The following is a 19,897-nucleotide window of genomic DNA, read 5'->3' on the forward strand; positions in this document are numbered from 1 at the left end:
ATCCCGTCCAAATATTCCAACTCCCTTCTAATGCCCACTTTTAGGCTAATTAACAGCCTCCTTTTCCAAGAACAACAGCTGTGGTGTACAAAGAAATGAACAGAACTCCTTATCAGTTGAGCAGTTAACAAGAATTTATTGCTACAAACACAGACACTCCTGCAAGTCCTCTTGTCCAGAGGCTTTCCCTCCCCAAAACTCCACTTAACTCAGTGGGTAAAGGTCTGAAGCCTCCAGTCCAAATCCAATCCAGTTTCCAAATCACAGTCCAGTCTTCTGAAGCAGAGTCCCTCCTCTCCAGCAGAGTGTCTCCTCCAGCAGGGTCCTGGCAGTTCTCTCTTCTGTGTCCTCCTGCCGAGACCTGGCAGTCCCCTTCTCCTGTAGGTCTGGAGTCAGGTAGTCTCTGGATCAGGGTAGCTTTTAGTCTGGTTCCCTCTGGTTAGTTAGGGTCTCCCTCTGAAGCTGCCTTTTATCCTTGGATGTCTCAGAATCCAAAATGCAGCTCACCTGTGAGCTACCTTGTTAGCCCCTTGTTAAGTTCAAATTAGGCTCAGGTGAGCCATCTCTTCAGTCCATGTCCATTCAAAGCCCCATCAAGGTCAAATGAAGCTCAGGTGTCCATCAGAGTCTCCATTGGCCTTGACTGAATACAGCTGTGGAGCAAGCCTTGCCCTTCCCAGAGCTGTCAAACAGCTGTCAAACATGGAATCGCTGTCAACACCACATCATCCACCTGACGATCTTCTAATCTTCCATTACACTGACCCATCTCAGCCAGTCTAATGGATGAGATAGCCTGACTACACTGGAAGACAAATGGTCCCATGGCACCTTAAAGACTGCAGCTTGTACCAATATATTTAAGAGGTTTTTTTATCCCACTTTCCCCTTGCAATCAGGAAGTGTCCAAGATGGCTAACAGTCAACTAAAGGCTATATAAAACAGAAAACATCAGACAAATGTACAAAGACAACTTCTTTAACATAATTCAGTGAATTGAAAAAAATGAAGCCCCCCAATAGTGAGTTTGGGGATGGAAAGAACCATCCTGATCTCTAGTGGTAGGTAGTTTCATGTGCAAGGTGCCAACACAATGATGGCCATCTCCATTATCTTCACCAGCTGAATTGCTGCTGGCAACAGAACACAGAAGAGGGCTCCTCCAGAAGCTATCAAGGGATGGGCTGTTTCATGTAGAGAAGGTAGTCCTTTAGGTACCCTGGTCGTAAGCCTAAGGGCACAAGCCTAACCAAATTTACTCAGAAGTCAGTCCTATTTTGTTCTATGGGGCTTACTGTCAGGAAAGCATGGTTAGGACTGCAGCCTATGTCATTTAGGTCTTTAAACCAGCACTTAGAATTGCACCTGGGAATCGACTGATAGCTACTGTAATTGACATAATAGTAAAGTGACATGATCATGCACAATAAAACAATTTGTTTCTGCCTCTATGTGTGCATGGTGTAAACACACACAGATCTAACAAGATTTTAAATTTTTGACAACCCAGTCTTACGTACAATTCCCAGTAGCCTCCCAGCAAGAGAGCTGGTATAACATCACAGCAAACAGTTGTGCCGCAATTTCCCTGCTTCAGATCTCACAAAGTGATTTTAGTAAAGCTGCACCCTCTCAGCCTCAGTCTTCCCCATCCGTAATATGGGAATAATATTTGCTTACCTTCCAGGGTTGTTGAGGGACTGCATCTAGATACAAGATACAAAATGCTCTTCGCTTACAAAAACACTGTATAAATAGTGAGAATTGTTATTATCCAGATTCACAACTGATTAGCTTCAGCATAGAATGAACTCAGACCCCTTACTGGGCTCTACCCAAGTTTTTATTGTTTATGGTTGCTGTAACAATGCTAGTAATCCAGTCTAGAACAAATCAAAAATCAAAATTCCATTTTATTTTTTTAAATTCTACTGGGCATTTGGGGATGACTAATCTGAGGGCTGTTGAAATAACTAATGGGTAGAGGTAGCATTTGCCTTGCTCAAATAGTGTCTCTGGAAGAAAGTCAATATCTCCATCAAGACCAAAAATTGCTTTTTTCCAAATACTGATCTTGCCAGTATTCCTGCACGGATTGGAAACATGGACTCTGCTCAAATCAGACATAAACAAGCTCAATGTTTTCCAAATGCTATGCCTGACAAATCGAAAAATGCAGATTGCAATGGTTATGTCTTGTCTGCAGAATAAAACCAGTCGGCTGCCACACAAGCTCCTTTGGCAAGAGCACCTTCCTTAGTGGAGGATTCAGCAGGTAATACCAAAGAAAACATGGCTCGGGTACATGGAGGAAGATCTAAGAGACCAGCAATTGACCATTGATGAGGCTAGAAATATTACCAACAATTGCAAAGGGTGGAAGCTTGTCACAATTGACACACAGATCTTAGTGGCACCTAGAGCAGCATATTGATTGAGAGGACAACCTACTCCCCAAGCACCAGTTAGGGCAGAGTTTCTCAAACTGTGGGTCACGACCCACTCAATGGGTCACGACCTGAGGTCAGGTGGGTCACAGAAAGATGGGTGCCGCCATCTTGGAAACTGGCAGATTAGGCAGGCGGCGCCATCTTGGAAGCTGGAACCGCATTTGCTTAAGCATGCTCTGTATGTGGGTGGCCATCTTGGAAGCTAGCAAATTAGGCAGGCAGTGCCATCTTGGAAGCTGGAACTGCCTTTGCCTAAGCTTTCTGTGTATGTGCGACACTACCTTGGAAGCTGGTAAAGAGGGCAGGCAGCTTCAACTGCCTTTGCCCCAGCTCACCTGTGTGTACTCAAAGCTCCTCCCAGCAGCAAAAGAGCGGCTTGCACAGGAGTGAGTGTGCCTTCAGGGAGCCTTGCTGGATTATCTTGAGGTGGGCTGCAACCTCTCCCTGCAAATGGGGGGCATGTTTCTTGTTCGTTTTGCTTTCTCTTTCATCACCTCCTTCCAGTTCAAGATCTGCCCTGTGAGCCAGCCCCCTCTCCCCCCACTTGCATCCAGCCCAGCTCTGCCCTTCCCTCCCCCTCCAGGCACTTAAACCTCAGCAGATCCCTGAAGTGGGGGCATTTTTATTTCCCCCCTCTTTTCCCCCCACTTGCATTCAGCCCAGCTCTGCCCTTCCCTCCCCCTCCAGGTACTTAAACCTCAACAGATCCCTGAAGTGGGGGAGGTTTGAATAGGTTTAAATATGTGTTAAGGTTTAAATAGGTTTTTTCTCCTTATACTTTGCTATTGGAAAACGGCTGAGAAATAACCCAATAAAAGCTAATAAAACACCATGAGATAACCTCCCTTTAATATGGTGAACAGGTGGGATGCTTGGTAGCAATGGGAGGGGGTGTGGTGAGAATTGAAACAAGCTTCTGAGCTGGACTATTTTCTCTTGTCATTTGCAGTTTATGAACTACTAGGTGAGAGCAGTGATGTCACTTCCTGCTTGATGATGTCACTTCCGGCCATCACATCACTTCCAGGTTGATGACATCACTTCTGGTGGGTCCCGGACAGATTGTCATTCTGCAAAGTGGGTCCCGCTCTAAAAGTTGTGAGAACCACTGCAGTTAGGGACTAATGAAGAGAAGAATGGGTATTGGTCTGTATACACATCTCACATGCTGCCTGTACCTCTTGGATTCTGGTTTGAAGAATGGGTGTAATAACTTGGGGTTTATTGCTTGCCTGTGCTACAATACAGCGATCTTCCTTGAAGGTTCGTAGTAGGATATATTTGACGTAATTTGAAATAAAAAGGAACTCTGTGTTCTGCATGACTGAAAAGGAAGAGGAAATGAGCTTTCATTGTCTACCAAAAAACAGCTTTCTGTGGGGTCAGGGCAGGCTTAAATGAGTCTCCTGGGTCACACAGCTGTTCAGGCCATGCAGTGGTGTCGCTAGGGGAGTGCGGGGTGTGTGGGCCAAACCGGGTAACATGCAAGAGGGGGGTGACGTGCACTGGGAGGGTGATGTGCTAAAATCATGGTGGTTAGGAGTAATACCATCATGTTATATACCGTTGGATGCTGAATTTCGAGCAGAATGCAATGCAAAAAATGCAAATGAAATATCTCCTTTCTATCAAAAATTGACAAAAAACCAGAAAACAAAAAATGCATGGAGCCCAATGGAAAGAGAAACCAAGGGGTATCGCGCGTTTATCCGTGAGTATGTGAACATGCCTTAGTCCATCTGAAAGGGCAGGCTGAGAGGAATCCAACAACACCAGAATGGTCCTGATCCAATGAATGTAGCCCCCCAAAAACACCCGAGAAGGAGGTCCCTCCCTCCAAGCTGGCGAATGTATTGAGCCCTATGGAAAGCAAAACTAAGCCACATGGTCACATTTACTCATGAGTAAGCAAACATGCCTTGGCTCCTGGGCAGGTCAGGCAAAGGGAAATGTCAGGCCACCAGAATGGTCCTGATTTGATGCAACTGGAGCTCAACAAATGCTCCAGAAGTTAGCCACCCCATAAAAAGAAATGACAGGGTAAGGTGAAATTTTTTTCTGTTTTAGGCTGTAGTCCTATCCACACTTTCCTGGGAGTAAGCCCCTCTGACTATAATGGAACTTACTTTTGAGTAGACAGGCATAAGATTGGGCTTGCAAAGCCCGGTGGGTCCTGATAGTGATATGCTTGAAATATAAGAACTTAAATTGAACTGGATAGAAGGGTGAAAATCTTACTGATTCTTTTGGGGGGGGGGTGTTATTGCAGGCAGGCTACAGAGAAAATTCACTTGGTGGAACAGGGCTGGTTTTCCCTTATTTATTGATTCTACTTTATACTCGTAATTATTTTAATTTGCTTTATGATGGGTCCTGGACAGATTGCCTAAGAAGTGGATCCCAGTGGTAAAAGTTTGAGAACTGCTCCAATAAGGTGTTAGTAAGTTGACACCCTGGGGGGAGGTGACACCACTAGTGACCAAAATCACTAAAATCAGAGTTTGGAGGAATAATACCATCATGTTATATATCAATGTGTAATTTCATGCAGAATGCGATGAAATAAACTACACTGAAATATCTTTATTCTATAAAAAGGTACAGCCAAAAAACTAGTGGGGTCGGGGCAATGGTAGATCACCACGCCCACCACCTAGAGTGTTGCCCTGCCCACTGCAGGGGGGTTCACACTGGCCTCCCGCACCGGGCGACATGAACCCTACTGACGCCACTGAGGCCAAGACTTCACCTCCGCCGTTCATGTATAGCTTTCCACAAGCCAGAGGGCACTGTGCTTCCAGCCACGGAATTTACTGCCCCAGCATATAGGAGAGGCAGTCCCAGGGCCATTTCCAGTTCCAGGCTCAGTCAGTCAATCACCTTTGCCCCCTGGCATAGCAAAAGGACATCATAACCTGCTCTGCACTAGTCATCCACCCAGAAATTCTGGCTGACCAGTGCATTTTTCCCTGTTGGGAGGGAATTCCTTTCTCCAGCTCCTCTCACCTCTTACTAGCATCATGAAGATCTATCAGAACCACCACCCTTAAATGATTGTTTTTAACACATTCACAGGAACTGGAGTAGCTCATAAAATGGGAGAGGCCCTATCCGGAGGGCAGAGGCTTAGGGGCAAGACACATGCTACACATGCAGAAAATCCTAGGTTCAATGGCCCAGTATCTCTGGTAACAAAGGAATTAACTCATTTTGGAAATGCGGGCAGGGGAGACATCCCTTCAGCTACACTTTAGCATCATTCTTTGAGAACAAGGGATGAAGAATTTGTTGGAAGTATAGACCATCAGAATCCTTGTCCTGTTGCTTTGCAGCTGGATTATCATAGAAGGCAGGGCATGAAGAGAGGGCAGCTTCCTTGTACAACTAGCTGCTTGTTACCCCATATCCACATCTCCCCCCCCCCCCGTGCTAGCTTTGCTATTCTTCCTTAATATCATGTTAGCAGAAAGAATTCCTTCCCTAATATGATCCTGAGCATCATATGAGCAAGGCAACAGTCTGGTCATCTCAAGCATAATATTGTACAGCTGGAAGTGATCCAGAAAAGGGCATCATGCAACTGCCCTTATGCATGCAACTGCCCTTATTATGCAACTGCCCTTTATTCAACAGTAGCTGTGATGATGGCCATTGTCTTAACAATGGCTCTGTAAAGAGTATAAAATTCATAATGGAGAGACTGAGTAGGGGCTATTTAGCCATATATGGAACCTCCATAGATAGAGACAGTCTGCCAATGAATACCAGGTGCAAGAGTTCCCTCGCACCTGGTATTCTGCAGGCAACGGTTCTTACCTTGTGGCATCAACAGTCATTGTGGGAAGCAGGGCACTGGACTAATTAGACCTTTTGTGTGATCCAGCAAGGCTCTTATATAGGAATTGTGCTGTTGGCCGACATTAAAAGTGCTAATGACAATGGTGATGGTATGGCAACAGTGACATTCTGTCACTCCAGACCTGGGGGACAATGTACTCATGCTGGAATCCACTGTTCTTCTGACATACTGTCATCATGCCATCAGCAATTTTCAGTCATTGGTCCACTCCTGTTGAGGAGTGGGAACAGTTTTCTCTTTCCTCCAGCAGCAGCCTCAGATCCTGCCTTCCTAGCAGCCAATAATGAGTCAGTAAAGGGACCTACTTCCTATGGCAGAAGGGCAGTATACAAGCTGAAATAAAATAACTTTGCTGTGGAAATGGATGTTTAAAAACACCAGTCACTTCCAGGCCAAAGACCCCAGAGGAAATGTTGGCTATTTCTAGTCACAAGCAACCAATTTCTAAGTCAAAACTAAAAAGCAAAAAGGAATGGTCCCCCCTCCCACTGTACAAAAATTTCCAACGCAGCACAGGTTACATTTCATGATTGCAACCCTTCTGTTGGGCTACAGGTGCCAAGTTGTTTGCAACACCAAACATTCCCCAAGTGATAATCAAGAGCTTTTATGCCAATAAAGGTGGAAAGAATGAATGAATAATCAAGAACTGTATACAAGTTTATGAATTTTTTTTTTTAAAAACAGACGAGTTTTAATTTCTCCATAAGAGACTGAACCAAACAAATGATTACACATTGATGTGTCAAATTCACTTAGGCTTGCTGTTTGTTCATAAGCCAGCCCATTACAAACCACAAAGAGCTCCTGATTACAATGCAGATACCACTATAGCATATGCATACAATAACAAAAAAATGCAACAGCAGCTTTCTGAGCTCAATGGACAATGGGACTTTCCATCAGGAGTGTCTCCTGTTTATGCGCCACTAAAACAAACTCTTGCATATATTGTTTTAGCAAAGCTTGGGAAGGAGGCACTCCTGATGGCTTGTAACCAGAAGCCCTACTTGTTGCATGACAAATATGGTTATATCGCACTGACTATAGACTGTGTATATTGTGCATTTCAGCAAGAGCTAGGTGTGCAGCGCTTGCTCCCTTCGTGCTCTGCGTCTACTGAACTGGTCCCTTGCAGGAATGACCTCTCAGACTTAAGTGGAATGGAGTTATACAATATTAACAAAAACCATGCATAAGATACTTTGCATATATAATATGTAACACATTTTAAGATTCTTTACAAAAAAAGAAAGTGTAGAAAAACTCATTGCAGTAAATGAGACCTGAAGAAGCTGGAGAAAATACTCCACATTTTGAAGGAAAATAATAAAAAATAGAGTTTGTCAATTGTTGGTGTGCATCTCCACCATCCTTTTCAAATCTTCTTGCCTCATTTTGTACGTGTTCTACCAAAGCATAGTGTGACTTGCAATCATTCTAATGGAACAGTGGTTCTGTGAAAGGGACCCACAAATTCAATTACCAGGTCACTATGCAAATATTAGCCGACAATAGTTGGGCATCTCACCCATAAGAGACCCAAAATGGTGAACTGGTGGGATCCAGTCACAAAAGCATTGAGCAGTTAGTAACCATAGGTTTGGGAATCCATTCTTTCTGTCAGATTGGTTAGCCATTCTCCAGGAATTTTGTGTTGGGAAACTTGAAACAAGCACAAGACTGAGTAGGATTTGCAGGAGTACACACCATAACCCCTGGCAAGAAGAATGGGTGCAACAGAATCACCGAGCGGTCACACTCCACCATTACAATTATGTTTGGCAGCTGGGACTAACTCCTCAGACATCAGAAATTAAACTACTCTCAATAATCTAAACAAGCATTTTCAGCTCCAGCAGTTTCAAGGGACAGATGGAGACCCTTTAACAATCAAGAACTAACCTAAAATGTTCTTCCCAGGCCTGGTTTGAGGCAGACTTTTCCAAAACATGATTAAGTTGATAGCATGTGATAAACGTTAAGAGTTCTGTCCACAAGTTTCAATACTACTTACAATATGGATAACAATACATGAATACAAGGGTTGAAAAAAACAGACTACAATGTAACAAGAAGGGTTCTGAAAGCTTTCTGAGTGAAGAAGCACAAGTGATTGCACTGGTGCAAATATTCAGGCTGGAATTTTAACCAGAATGCTCTGGTGAGCATCTACAACTTGAACTGCTCCTCTTGATTTATGGCCTGTTTTGGTGCCCTGTAGGCAATTCTGATCATCATGTGCACTGTGTGCTGGACCCGCACTGGTATATAAACCACACAATTCCAGAGTTAAATCAGGGCCTTTTCTCATGCTGTGACTGGGTAGCATATGGGAATATAAATGCGGTTGGAGAACATTTAACTTACACATGACTGAAACTTCCTCCAGACTAGTTGTTTCAGTGTTGGTCCACTAACCACATGGCAAGATGTCAATCATTAAAAGTATGGCTCAATTGGAAAGAAAGCTCTACCGGCACCTGCAAAATACTTACTTATTAGTAGAGAAGTTCTCTCCCAATTTCACTTTGCAAACCATCTCAAAAGCCTCCTCTAAGTATCAATAGCAGCTTGCAATGGGGCATGGGAGGAAACTGCTCTTCTGAGAAAGGATGGCAGCCATGTGTAGACCATGCAAAGATCCTGGTAACTGAAAAAGCTAAGATGATTATGGAAACAAAGACTGCAAGAAAGGAACTCTGGAGAACTACCTGGAAGAAATGGGAACCTAAAGGAGGAAGAAGAGCAAGTTCTAGGCAAGTTGTTCACATTTTTAATATAGAATAATGAACCTGTTGCCTGCACTTTCTCCAAGTTCACAAACCGCATCTAAGGCAACTAATTTCTGCAAAGATCACAGTAACGGGATAGGAGGAATTCACCTAGAATTTCTCCAATACTAAATGTCACTGAAAGGAGGAGGGCAGAATGCTCCAAACCTTGCAAAGGAATGCATTTTCAGAGGTGTGAATCCAAAAATAACAGAAACTAATGTTTTAAGAAATCAAGTCCTTCATTGATTAGAAACCACCCCTACCCAAACACTTGTTCTGTTTTTGAAAATGAAAGTCTTTTCCTTCAAAAAATTTATAATGCAAATGGGAGGGAGAATTCTGCGATTAACTGTTTCCAGCCTCTTCGAGGGAATCACAAAATTGTGCAATTTTTTGTGCTACTGCAGGTCATTAAGCCAAGTCAACAGGCTTGCCCCTTTGATCAATTTTATTCATTTTTAAAAACCTGCTTCCTTGTAATACCAACTGCCAGGGAACAACTACTCAACAATGCATCCCATGCTAGCTCCAGAGGATGAGACAATCATGTGAGAGCACATGATTCAACACAGGGGACAGTGGACAAAGCAAGGATCCACTGTGTTCATGCTTCCCAATGCTGAACAAGTTCAGTCAGGGTCAAGGTTTCCAAATTCAATTGCTCCTGTGTTTTTGGAGGGTTCCAACTTTCCCCATCACCATAGTACTGGGGTGGGAAAGGCTGTCCCAGCAGAACATCCTAGGAGAGATCAAAACCCTGTCCACAGTGAGATCAGCCTGGTTGGATTCCTCATGATGCTAATTTAGAACCATGTGAAAAGGACTCCTTAACTACTCCTCTTGCTAAAATATGGAGCTGGTGCAACTGAAAGAATGGTGCTTAAGTGCACTTTTCCTTTGATAAAACACTGAATGGCTTGCCATTGACCCCAGGCAGTCTCTCCACATCAAGTATGTGTACAGATACCCCAATTTGCTGTCAATGTTTGTTTAAAAGCAGCGCAAACAAGAACTGAGCTATTTTTCAAGTGGCCAATAAAAAACTTTCATTTTTGTTTTTGTTTAGCATAGCAAAGACTTAAGAAAATTCCTTCCAAATGGAATGGCTTACAAACACTTTACCATAGAATGGTGGTGATGGGTGGGAGGGTGGAAGGAGCTGCTGGAAACTAGGTATGAAATGGTAGGCTTTACGGAGTAAAAACTTTGCACTATTGCTTCTTATGCAGGCACTTGTCAGAAATGGGCACTTTGAACAAAAGACTGGCAGCTCAGCTTGCAAGCCTTGAACAAACTCCTTTAAGTGCTCTACAAAACAGCATGAGCATTAAGTGTCAACAGAACCATTTGGCCTCTGGGAAAGAAATATATAGAATGATGCAACCAAGTGCTGAAGTTTGGAAATCTGTCCTGCAAATTTCCAGCTGCCATTGCTTAACATTCAGTTTTGCTGAATCATTATGGAAGAAACCTACTACAAGTTAAAAATACTCCACATGCGTTGTTCATGATCCTAAGAATGTGCTTGGTCCACCGAGGGGAGGTGGGGAAGGGGGTGCTCCCAGAAGGGCTCCTTCAGCCATCTTCTTCATCATCACTAATGAGGTCCCTTTTATCCGGGATGGTTTCCCGCTCACGCAAGAAGTCCTCCCGTATGGCTTCAAGTTCCATAAGCTCTAGGCGTACTTTCTCCAAGTGGTAGGCCCTCCGATTTCTTATCTGGCGCAGTGGAAATGGATTCAGATCCCCAAAAGCAATACTGATAAGTTTCCTGAAAGAGAGAATTGCAGCCATGGGTGACCAACTACATTTTGTAAAAGGAACTTTCAATCTGATCAAACTCTGTCCTAATTGCATGTCAACTGTTGCTAAAGAAATTCCAAGTGTCTCTTGCAAGTTCAATAGCATTTTGTCTTATTAATGTATCTGTAATAGACAGTCGAAGAAAGAAAGAAAGCCTTGCTGCAGAGAGTTCTTTGCTCATTTTGTTTTAAATCAGGACAGATACATCCAAACTAGAATGATTTGAGATTATCTGCCACCTGCGGCATGTGCCCCCCCCCCAAATAAAACAAACATGTGAACTCCACCATTGCTGTCACTGCTGCCATTGCCTCTTCCTTCCCTGCTCACCAAAGTGCTTTCCCAAGCAGCTGGATGGGCAACGAGAAGGGTGACAGCAACTTGTTCTTTTTTCTCCTCTGATAGTGCTAAAGAAAAAGAGGTTGTCACTGCCCTAATCCTCCTCCTGCTCACTCTCAATGAAAGGGAAGAGAATTGGAGAGTCAACTGATGCAGTGGTGGGGGGTTGTATCAGTCCTCCACGCAGTTCTCCCTTCAGCAGTTCACTGCCCCCCCCAACTCAGTGCTCCAAGCAAGCACTTTCATTAGCCTCAGTGCTAGGCCAGACTGTATCTTGTGTAGGAGGAGGGCACAGTCTTAGCTCCTGACCATCATGGAAAGGCAGGTTTGTGATGTTTCAAGGATGCGGTTTCCATGGAGCCAAAAGGGTACACTGAATCCATCTATAAGGCCAACCACAATGTGAACGAACTAAGTGTGGGGCTACAACATATGATCCTGTCATTCAGCTGAAGGCAGCCAACACTGTTGTGTAAAAACATAACGCTCAAGTGTCCCCAGGCTGCGGAACTAGCTGCAGGTTCTGAGTTGCAAACAGGCCTCAAAGACAGATCAAGCCATGACCATGAGATGTATTAAGCTTTCACCAAGTAGTGCCTGGACTACCCAAGCAGCAATACATATCCCAGCTGTTTTTCTTCAATTCATCTCTTATTTATAATGGAACAATTTATCTGTCAGATCAGAGTTAACTGGATATCATTTCCTTAAATTTATCGCAGGGGTGCCCAAACCCCGGCCCTGGGGCCACTTGCGGCCCTCAAGGCCTCTCAATGCAGCCCTCAGGGAGCCCCTCTCCAATGAGCCTCTGGTCCTCTGGAAATTTGTTGGAGCCCACACTGAGTTGGACACAGTGTCTGAGAGACTACGTGGCCCTCCTGCCAAAAACTTTGGACACCCCTGCCTTAAGGTGATACCTATAAACTTGTAAAAACAGACTTCCTGCAGTATTTCAGAGCAATTTAATCAGAGAGGATGAGCACCTGTGGAAGGTTCTTGTAACTCTTTTACAATGCAAGCTTAACAAAAGCACATGGCCAATATACTATGTGCATTAGCAATGTATTTTTGTAACGGTTTCAACCATCTATGGCTGAAATCCACTTAGCATTGCACTGCATAACAGATGATCTGGGCCTCCAGCAGGAAACTGAAAAAGCAGGAGCCATGAAATCAGATCCATGCTATTAAGGGTGAAGAAGTCTATCTGTTGTGTATTAAACTCACCAGGGGGCGCTGTACTCAAATACCAGAGACTGCATGTGTCAGCATTAAATTGGGAAAGGGAGTTTTTCGAAGAACTTCACTAAGCCAATATCTGTCACTGAAAAAGATCAGGTTGTGTTCCTCCCTCCTGGCCTTCAGGAAGTTACAAAGACACATTTATTCAGCTTCGCTTTTGCAAGTCAGGAAAATGAGAGACTGATTTTCATTGTGCCAAGCATTTTGAATTGGGATTTAAGGACTTTGTTATTGCTTCTTCGCTACTTCAAGCTTTTGGAGACAGGGCCTATGTGATTTCAAAATATTACAATGGAAGACAGATAATATGAGAGGAACCATCTATGAATCTAACACTGAGACAGGACTATTCTGTGATCTTCGGTTTAAACGTCATTCTGGGGGTGTTACTCCTAGAAAAGGAATGAGGGACAAAGACATCTTCACCTTAGCAAAGACACTCACCACATTATTTGTAAGATTTGTAAGTGTTAGGTTTGTAAGTAATCCAACATTCAAGCTGATATAGTCAATGGGAATTTCTTTTACCTCATAGAAGCCACAACACAATATTTCCTCTCACCAAAGCTGGCCTGTCCATGAGACTGATGAAGGTGGTCACCAAGGGCAGTAGACTGACAGTGGGCACCTGCTTCCATTCACCTGCCCTCATCATTGGTCCTCCTCCTATTACCTGGATTCAAACAGAAGGCACAAAGTGCAACAGGAAGCACAGAGGAGAAGAGAGTGGTGGGTGAGAGTGTCTCTGTCATGCTCTTCCTTTCTGAATCCAAGAAGCAGGAGGAGAATAGTTGAGGCCACACCTGGTGCACCACTGGGTAAAGGGGACCATTTGCTTCGCCACCTCAGGTGCTGGGAGTTCTTGGGCTGGCCCTGCCTTCCCCACAAACAAATCTGAATGATAAAGAGGCTCTTCTCTGGGTGCCCCTACCTTCTGAGGACAGGCAGGTGGCTAGCGGAGAAGAATCTCTCTCAGTGGTGGTTACCTGTGGAAGCTGCTCAGTGAAGCTTGCCTGGCATCAAGTCTCAGCACTTTTCAGCAGCAGGAAATGGGCCTTTCCATTTCCCTAGGCTTTTCATTATTTGTGTTAGATCTGTTTTAATGCTGTTGCCATTAGCAATATATTGTTTTATATGTTTCTGGTTTTAAATTATGTTTGTAAGTTGCCCTGATAATTGTAGAATTGAGGAACAGGATATTAATTATTTCAATATAGGGTATCCCCCTTCCCCCAATTTTTATCCCTTGTTATAATCTGAATAGCCATTCACTCCACAAATAAAGTCCTTTGCAGGTTTCTATGTATAACATTGACATTACTTTCTCCAAGCCTATGGGATAAAGCAGGTTTGCTGAGAAACCCAAGTGAAACATAGCCATTTTCTCACAGCAAGTAGCTTAGCCATCACAGGGTCCTTACCGAGCATCAAGAACTGTGCGTGTGAAGTATCTGAGGTACTTGAATATAGACATGGAATCTTGCAGCTTTAAGATCTCCTCCTCTTTGCATTTAAAGAATGCCAAGGCAAACCGAAAGATTACCTAAAAGTGTTGACAAAGAATGAGATTATGAGAATGAGTACCATTTCAAGTTCTCTGCCACTTTAGCTATCCACATGCAAGTGACTAGTCACCAAAACCCATCCCCTGGCCACTAAAAACACTTCTCAGTCCTTCCTCTAACTTTTGAGATTTCACTAGGCCCTTGTTTTTCTTTTAAGCATAAGGACAAGGACCTGAAATTTGCAGAATGTTTCAATTAATTGCTTTTGCACTAGTGTCATGAAATTTACATACCACCAGTCAAGTAATTGGTAAATATCCTTCAGAACAGAGGTTGGTCCAGTACATCAAAAAACCGAAACCCCAACTCTCTGAAGCAGAGCAGAAAGGACCATCTTCAGCAAATATTGAAACAAATATATTTCTCCAAGCAATAATTTCAACAACAATAGCGACCAAGGGTGCAATCTAGTAGAAGATTCTTCTGCACAAGCCCCACTGAAATGAGTCACATGAATACAGACTTGTGTGCTCCAAGTCACTTCAATTGGGCTTACAGAGAAGAACACCCTATACGATGGCATCATTCAGCTTATTTGCATGTTTTGGAAGAACTAAGGTATATAAGAAAGCTTCCAACATCACATCACACACACCTTGGGCCCCTCATAAAGAAATGAGTCCCATATCTTGAAAAGGACATCGCTGACCACACTGTCAACAAACACAACAAGGAACCAGTTGAAGGTGATGAGTGAGTAGTCCACTCTGTAGTGCTCAAAGTGCAAGTGTAACCGAGGAAGCTTCTCACTCATTAGATCCTTGAAGACCCTCTGATCAACCTAAATGGATGCAAACAGAAAAAGAAAACAAATGGCTTCATGCACCAACTCTCTTCAAGCACAGCAGACTCTTAAAGATTTGTTGCATGGCAGTATCTGAAGGCCTCAAGAGAGTGGGGTGGGCTAAATTCTTCTAATAAATCAGAGCAATAATATCAAATCCAAAGAGAGTTTGTATAAAACAAGATGACCTGTGGCCAGTAGGGAGACACAAAAACATTTACTTCTTGCTAGGCAAATGGGTAGCATCTTGTCTGAATGTGATCTCTTTAAGTGAAAGGCCTAGAAATCAATTGGGTAGAGCAGTATTCAAGTGTCCTGAACCCTGCAGCACCTCCCATATCTACAGTCCTGAGAACATACTTCCAGAGCAAGCAGGATTATTTGAGGGGCAGACTCCAAGAAGCTGGAGAGAACTTTAGCCTCATTTTCTAGTGCATCATTCAGTGCCAGATTTAGACTTGAGGCCATAAAACTTGGAGATCCCTTTTAAAAAAATTACCCAAAATGAAGTGTAATTCAGCCCTTCCCCCATACACATATAAAAGTTATTTTCAAACTACACATAAAAATTTGATGCACAAGCTGTTTTAAAAAGTCTATGTTTCGTATATTATGTATATACAGTACACAAACAAATTTTTTTTCAGGCTCCTGTAGATTGCAAGACCCTAGCCCAGCCATTTTCAAATTTTTCCAGCTCATGGCACCCTGAGAAGGCTCTAAAGTTGTCAAGGCACACTACTAGTTTTCAATTACATTATTATGTTACAATTTAATTAATAAAACTAAGGGCACAATGCTAACCAGGTCTACTCAGAAGTAAGCCCTATTTTGTTCAATGGTGCTTACTCTCAGGAAAGTGTGGTTAGGATTGCAGCCTTAGATCATTACATAATATAGATCAGGGGTGTCCAAAGTTTTTGGCAGGAGGGCCACGTAGTCTCTCAGACACTGTGTCAGGGGCCAGGGAAAAAAAGAATTAATTTACATTTAAAATTTGAATAAATTTACATAAGTTTACATAAATGAATATATTAAAGATGAACTTATATGAATGAAGGTCTTGCAATAGCTCAAGGACTATAAAAGGCCTTGCACAAAACAAGGCTGGCCCTTCCTTTGCTGCCACTACAGCATCACAGACATGAAACAACAAGCAGCGGAGGAAGCCCTCATCCCACAGCTCACGCAAGAGGTCATAAAGTCTCCCTCAAGCTGAGAGCAGTTGCGTCGGGCCAGTGGGGGCTCCAACAAATCTCTGGAGGACCAGAGGCTCACTGGAGACTGGTGGCTCCCTGAGGGCCGCATTGAGAGGCATCGAGGGCCACAAATGGCCCCAGGGCCGAGGTTTGGGCACCCCTGATATAGATGAAAACATAGATGAACAAGCCTTGCTGAGGGAGAATCAGCATGGCTTCTGTAAGGGTAAGTCTTGCCTCACGAAACTTTTAGAATTCTTTGAAAAGGTCAACAGGCATGTGGATGCAGGAGAACCCATGGACATTATATATCTGGACTTTCAGAAGGCGTTCGACACGGTCCCTCACTAAAGGCTACTGAAAAAACTCCACAGTCAGGGAATTAGAGGGCAGGTCCTCTCGTGGATTGAGAACTGGTTGAAGACTAGGAAACAAAGAGTGGGTGTCAATGGGCAATTTTCACAATAGAGAGAGGTGAAAAGCGGTGTGCCCCAAGGATCTATCCTGGGACCGGTGCTTTTCAAACTCTTCATAAATGACCTGGAGACAGGGGTGAGCAGTGAGGTGGCTAAGTTTGCAGACAATATCAAACTTTTCCAAATGGTGAAGACCAGAAGTGATTGTGAAGAGCTCCAGAAGGATCTCTCCAAACTGGCAGAATGGGCAGTAAAATGGCAGATGCGTTTCAGTGTAAGTAAGTGTGAAGTCATGTACACTGGGGCAAAAAATCAAAACTTTAGATATAGGCTGATGGGTTCTGAGCTGTCTGTGACAGATCAGGAGAGAGATCTTGGGGTGGTGGTGGACAGGTCGATGAAAGTGTTGACCCAATGTGCGGTGGCAGTAAAGAAGGCCAATTCTATGCTTGGGATCATTAGAAAAGGTATTGAGAACAAAACGGCTAATATTATAATGCCATTGTACAAATCTATGGCAAGGCCACACCTGGAGTATTGTGTCCAGTTCTGGTCTCCACATCTCAAAAAGGATATAGTGGAAATAGAAAAGGTGCAAAAAAGAGCGACTAAGATGATTACTAGGCTGGGGCACCTTATGAGGGAAGGCTATGGTGTTTGGGCCTCTTCAGCCTAGAAAAGAGGCACCTGAGGGGGGACATGATTGAGACATACCAAATTATGCATGGGAAGGATAAAGTGGATAGAGAGATGCTCTTTACACTCTCACATAACACCAGAACCAGGGGACATCCACTCAAATCGAGTGTTGGGAGGGTTAGGACAGACAAAAGAAAATATTTATTTACTCAGCATGTGATCGGTCTGTGGAACGCCTTGCCACAGGATGTGGTGACGGCATCTGGCCTGGATGCCTTTAAAAGAGGATTGGACAAGTTTCTGGAGGAAAAATCCATTACGGGGTACAAGCCATGATGTGTATGCGCAACCTCCTGATTTTAGAAAGAGGTTATGTATCAGAATTCCAGATGCAAGGGAGGGCACCAGGATGCAGGTCTCTTGTTATCTGGTGTGCTCCTTGGGGCATTTGGTGGGCCGCTGTGAGATACAGGAAGCTGGACTAGATGGGCCTATGGCCTGATCCAGTGGGGCTGTTCTTATGTTCTTATGCCTGCTCATGTATTCAAGAAAGAGTGCGACCAAGAGTCCAAGCCTCTGTACTTGGACAGAGTAAGCCTCAGAAGTAAGCCTCATTATAGTCAATGGGGCTCACTGCTAGGTAAATGTGGATAGGATTGTGGCCCAGCGCCCTTACTGCCAAAGCTTTGCCAGTGGAGGCAACGCAGGGAGGGTCACTTTGGGGCACTGCCGGTAAGGAAAAGGGTCTCTCAAGGATCCTTTTCCAGCCAGCAGCTTCTGGCTCCGTACCTGCTTCCACCTTCTGGCTTGCTGCTCACTCTCCCTCCCTCCACGCTCCCGCTGTTGGCAGCTCTTCCAGGCTTTTCTGGCTGCCCAGCTGGCTGCCCAATCAGCGTGCGGGGCAGGCACCAGCAACAGCAGGTGCTTCAAAGCCCCTTGGCGGGCCGCCCCTTTTTCTCCTCCTGCCATGCGAGGCTCCAAGTGACCGCTTCTCCCACATGTGCAGCTGCTGCTGCTGCCACCAACTGACTCCTTGGCCCCGCGGCACACCAGTATGCCACGGCACAGTGGCTGAAAATCGCTGCCCTAGCCTGTAGCTTGTTTAGCTTATGCCTAAATTCAGCACTGGCACCACTGCTCGCCCTGCTCCATCTCGTTAGCATTTCGTCCTCTATGTTTTTCCTTTTGGTTGCCAGTCATTCCCCTGCCTCTGAAAAAAGCACCTCTGCGTCTGCTTGTGCCACTCCATGCTCTCAGTAACGTAGGCTGATAGATCTGAAATTCTGGGCAGCTATTAACACCGAAGTTGGTTTTGGTGCTTCCACAGGCTCAGGTTTTGGATTTCACATTCACAAAACAACTTGCATAGTTAGCAACTGACAAACAGTACAGGTATAAACGAATTATCCATGGATTTTTCACCAGTGGTTTTATTTCAATGCAATGAGAAAGGCCTTTAAATTAAAGGAAAAGAGTCGTTTACAATAGCCTTAAGGTGAGGGCAGCTGGCTGACAATCCATCAATCATTCTCGCTCCAAGAACTTAGAACAGCTTCACTCCTAGGCAAGCGACCCCTCCCTTCCTCCTGAGCATGTGAAAGAATGCGAAATTGCAGTGATTATCACCTCCTCCATTCTCCCCCTTCCCCCACATTGCACCTCCTGGTGAAGGAAGGGATTGCTGCCTCAGAGTGAAGCCTTTCTAAGCATCTGGAGAGAGACTGATTGTCTGCCTGATGCATTATAAAGGTCAGCAAGGCTGTTTTTAAATCTTTGAGCAAAGCGACATTTCTTTTTAAATGGATTTACTTTAATGAGATTTTTTCCATCCTCAAGAGTTCTGGGAACGGAACCAGAACCCTAGCAAATAACAAGGCTCAACCTGTATTATTTGACCTCGGTTTAGTGTTACAAATGCAAATGAGATAGGAAGTCTGCCTGGCACCATGTCAGGATTCAGGTGGGGTGCTCATATGAATAAATGCGCCTCTATACCAACATTTTTAAAAAATCTCTCAACACAGAAAGCCAGCCATGGTGGGGAGAAAGCTAGGCTAGAACTCATCTAGCTAGCATGTTAGCTTTCTAGGTGCAATGAACCTTTTGGGATAAATGTCATGCGAGTCCTTCACGTATTGTGTGGGTTGCGCAACTCTTCTGCTGTCACCACCCCACATCATGTCCCACAAGAACTCAGTGGTCACCCAACCTTTCAGTAAAGGTTGGGAACCACTGCCTTAAGAGACTACACTCCTACAATGGCACGCTCTGTACCTGGGACCCTAGCAGGGTTTTAGTATAGTAATCCCGAGGCATGAAAACTTCCACTATCGTAACAAGACACCAAAAAGCATCTTCTTGCTCCAAGTAGAGAAGTGCAATTGCCGCCAATCTGAAAAACAAATCAGAAATGAGATGCGCACAAGTCCAGGGGCCAGAAGCAGTGCTGGTGAGCAACTGACAGCTATGAATGCCTGGACCACAAAGAGGAAAAGGGCTGTTTGGCCTTTGCTAGTCCCAATAGAAAAGTCTGCTATTCCTCACTCTTTCTTCTCCCTTTCACCCAGCAACACCTTCTCTTTGGCTCCTCTCCACCAGACCTGTTTGTGTTCAAACAACAAGAGGCCCTCCTGGTGGTATTCTTTTTAAGATATCCCACCAGGCTTAACAGAACTTCAGCCCACATCAGCAGGTTTAATAGTGTCATTTTGCTGAATCACAGACTTCAGAAAAGTAAAATGATACCAATGGAGCAAAAGGGAAGGTTATGCAATAGTTCAAACTAGAGCAGAACTGCACTCCTCCCCCCCCCCCCCACAGCAG

At 44.3% G+C, this 19,897-nt stretch overlaps 1 protein-coding gene across 1 annotated transcript in view; it reads right to left on the reverse strand.

Annotated features, from left to right (window-relative positions):
* Positions 1 to 6,966: 6,966 nt before the first annotated feature.
* Positions 6,967 to 19,897, reverse strand: part of TBC1D2B (TBC1 domain family member 2B) — a 46,047-nt gene continuing 33,116 nt past the window's right edge. Inside the window, exons 10-13 of the mRNA XM_066635940.1 lie at positions 19,349 to 19,466; positions 14,632 to 14,817; positions 13,893 to 14,014; positions 6,967 to 10,858 (exon numbers count right to left, since the gene is read on the reverse strand). Of these exons, the coding sequence (XP_066492037.1) occupies positions 10,663 to 10,858; positions 13,893 to 14,014; positions 14,632 to 14,817; positions 19,349 to 19,466 (622 nt within the window). The 3' untranslated portion in view covers positions 6,967 to 10,662. The remainder of the gene's footprint in view (positions 10,859 to 13,892; positions 14,015 to 14,631; positions 14,818 to 19,348; positions 19,467 to 19,897) is intronic.

The sequence above is a fragment of the Tiliqua scincoides genome, chromosome 8 (genome assembly GCF_035046505.1).
Source record: "Tiliqua scincoides isolate rTilSci1 chromosome 8, rTilSci1.hap2, whole genome shotgun sequence".
Taxonomy (NCBI): Eukaryota; Metazoa; Chordata; class Lepidosauria; order Squamata; family Scincidae; genus Tiliqua; species Tiliqua scincoides.